At 38.8% G+C, this 2,362-nt stretch overlaps 1 protein-coding gene across 1 annotated transcript; it reads right to left on the bottom strand.

The window, feature by feature from the left end:
• Positions 1-1,056: 1,056 nt before the first annotated feature.
• Positions 1,057-1,989, bottom strand: LOC147735010 (olfactory receptor 5AP2-like). Its single transcript, XM_086953738.1, has one exon. The coding sequence runs from the start codon at positions 1,987-1,989 to the stop codon at positions 1,057-1,059; it is 933 nt and encodes a 310-aa protein (XP_086809864.1).
• Positions 1,990-2,362: the final 373 nt, after the last annotated feature.

Here is a 2,362-nt window from a genome sequence, read left to right as displayed (position 1 = left end):
ATAGGTAGTATCAGGGTGATTACTGGACGGCATAGGTAGTCCTCAAGGTATGGGTACTGCCTGTGTAATTGAAGGAGTGGATCAGTCGTGTGTAGGTTGTTAGAGATCTGCATGGGAAGTGCTCAGGGGATTGTTGCAGTGCATGGGTTAGTGCCTGGGCAATTGGATCAGTGGTGTATTGGTTTTGGTGGGCGGATTGAATAAGTACATTGTGGTGGCTGGGTGATTAGATGAGTGCATATGTAGTGACAAGCGGAATGCTGGAGTGCATAGGTAGTGCTCTGGTGATTGTAGCAGTGAATGTATTAGTGTTTCATTGTGATGAAAAGGACAATCTTTAGGCAACAGTGGAACTTACACTGATTAGTTTTCATATCTCCCCTTTCTTCAGACATCGGTGGGTTACACTCCTCACAGTGAATCTAGGAAGTTGGCCTAGATTCTCAAAGGAAGGCAAATTAGGTATAGTTTTGTGATGATAATATTTGTTGATTTATTTTTGTGGAATAGTGTCCTCTACCCTGCATTTTATCTTCATTAATACCTCAAAATTTGCAGATAAAGGTGGTAAGGCAGTATGTGATTGTAATTTAGTGGCTATGCTTAACCATCAGTTACGTGTATATCTTTATGAAGTAATCATCAATGAAGGTCTACTACACTGTAAGCCTTCTTTTTGAGCCCTTCCATTAAAACAAAAACCACCATACATTAATTATTTTAATCCTAAATAATTCAGATTTTAATTTACATTTATTAATGTCCATGACGCTTTCTCTGCCCTGAGGTACATTAAAGTTTAATGAAATGCTTTAAAAACAGTGCAGTATATGACATATACAGAACCAGGCAGAATCAATAACCTCAGAAATAACTAGTTTCTTTTAGGTTTGAGAAGTTACCATACAATATTTATCTGAGTGAATCAGTGTAAATTATATTACTCATCACAAAAATATCTGATGATATAACAACATAAAACAGTAAATATGTTCTATAGCTTTCTTGTCCATTTTGACATTGGATGTTAAACTGGTATTAACTCATTTGTAGAACCTATGTTCTTCTCATTACTTTTCCAATTGCTTCTTTCATATCCTTGTTCCTCATGCTGTAGATCAGGGGATTTAACATTGGGATCACAACTGTGTAGAACACGGAGGCCACTTTATCCTGTTCCAAAGAGTATGCAGACGTAGGCCGGAAGTACATGAAGAGAATGGTTCCATAAAACAAGGAGACAATAATTAGGTGTGAGACACATGTGGAAAAGGCTTTTGTCCTTCCTCCTTTAAATTTTACATTCATGACATTTGACAGAATGTAGATGTAAGATATCAAGATAACTGACAAGCAACCCACTGAGGTGAAGCTACCACAGACAAAAATCACCACTTCATTGATGTAGGTGCTAGAGCAGGACAGCTTGAGGAGTGGTGGGATGTCACAGTAGAATTGGCTGATCAGGTTTGAAGCACAGAAGGACAAGCTGAAGGTGCAACCTGTCTGTATCGCTGATTGAAGAAAACCACCAAAGAATGCCACAGCCGCTAGTAGGACACAGAATCTCTGGCTCATGACGACCTGATATATCAAAGGGTTGCAGATGGCAATGTACCTATCGTAGGCCATAGCAGAGAGGAGAAGACTCTCAGTTGTTGCAAGAGCAGCAAAAAAGTACATCTGGACCACACAACCAGAATAAGAAATTGTTCTCTCCTTAGACAGCAAGTTCACCAACATCTTAGGGGCAACAGATGAGGAGTACCAGAAATCAGAGAATGACAAATTACCAATGAAAAAGTACATTGGGTTATGGAGGTGAGATGTTATTGTGACCAGGACAATGATACAGGCATTGCCCACCAAAGTGACCATGTAAATCAGGAGAAACAGCACAAAGAGCACAATCTTCACCCTTGGATCATCAGTGAAGACAGAGAGAATGAATTCATTCACAGACGTGTTGTTTATCGTTTTCATATTCATCTTTTTTTAAATGTACTTTCACAACAAAATGAGTAACACTAGTCCTTTTCAGAAAGAAAACAATCACAATCCTATTCATGCAGGAAGAGACTGCAATTATGAGTAGTCACCTATCTTGGCAAAGGCTCATTTAATTTACCAAATGTGATTGTGATTGTGACATTTTTGATTGATAGTCCTTGCAAAATGTGTTGAGAGTGGTTGCAGTACACTGCTTTTTGCCCATTGTGGCAGTGTATTTGAAAATAAGTTTTGTTCCTGTGATTATATTTCAGTTAAATATATATTGTTGGGAAATGAAGAGCAATGGGAACAAACAGACTGGCTATTCGATAAGTAATGCACCCACCCTCCCTCAAGCGCCTTGAGACCC

This window comes from Lissotriton vulgaris, chromosome 1_2, assembly GCF_964263255.1.
Source record: "Lissotriton vulgaris chromosome 1_2, aLisVul1.2, whole genome shotgun sequence".
Classification (NCBI taxonomy): domain Eukaryota; kingdom Metazoa; phylum Chordata; class Amphibia; order Caudata; family Salamandridae; genus Lissotriton; species Lissotriton vulgaris.
The sequence above is the reverse complement of the archived record's forward strand: the minus strand, read 5'-3'. Positions and strand labels throughout refer to the sequence as shown.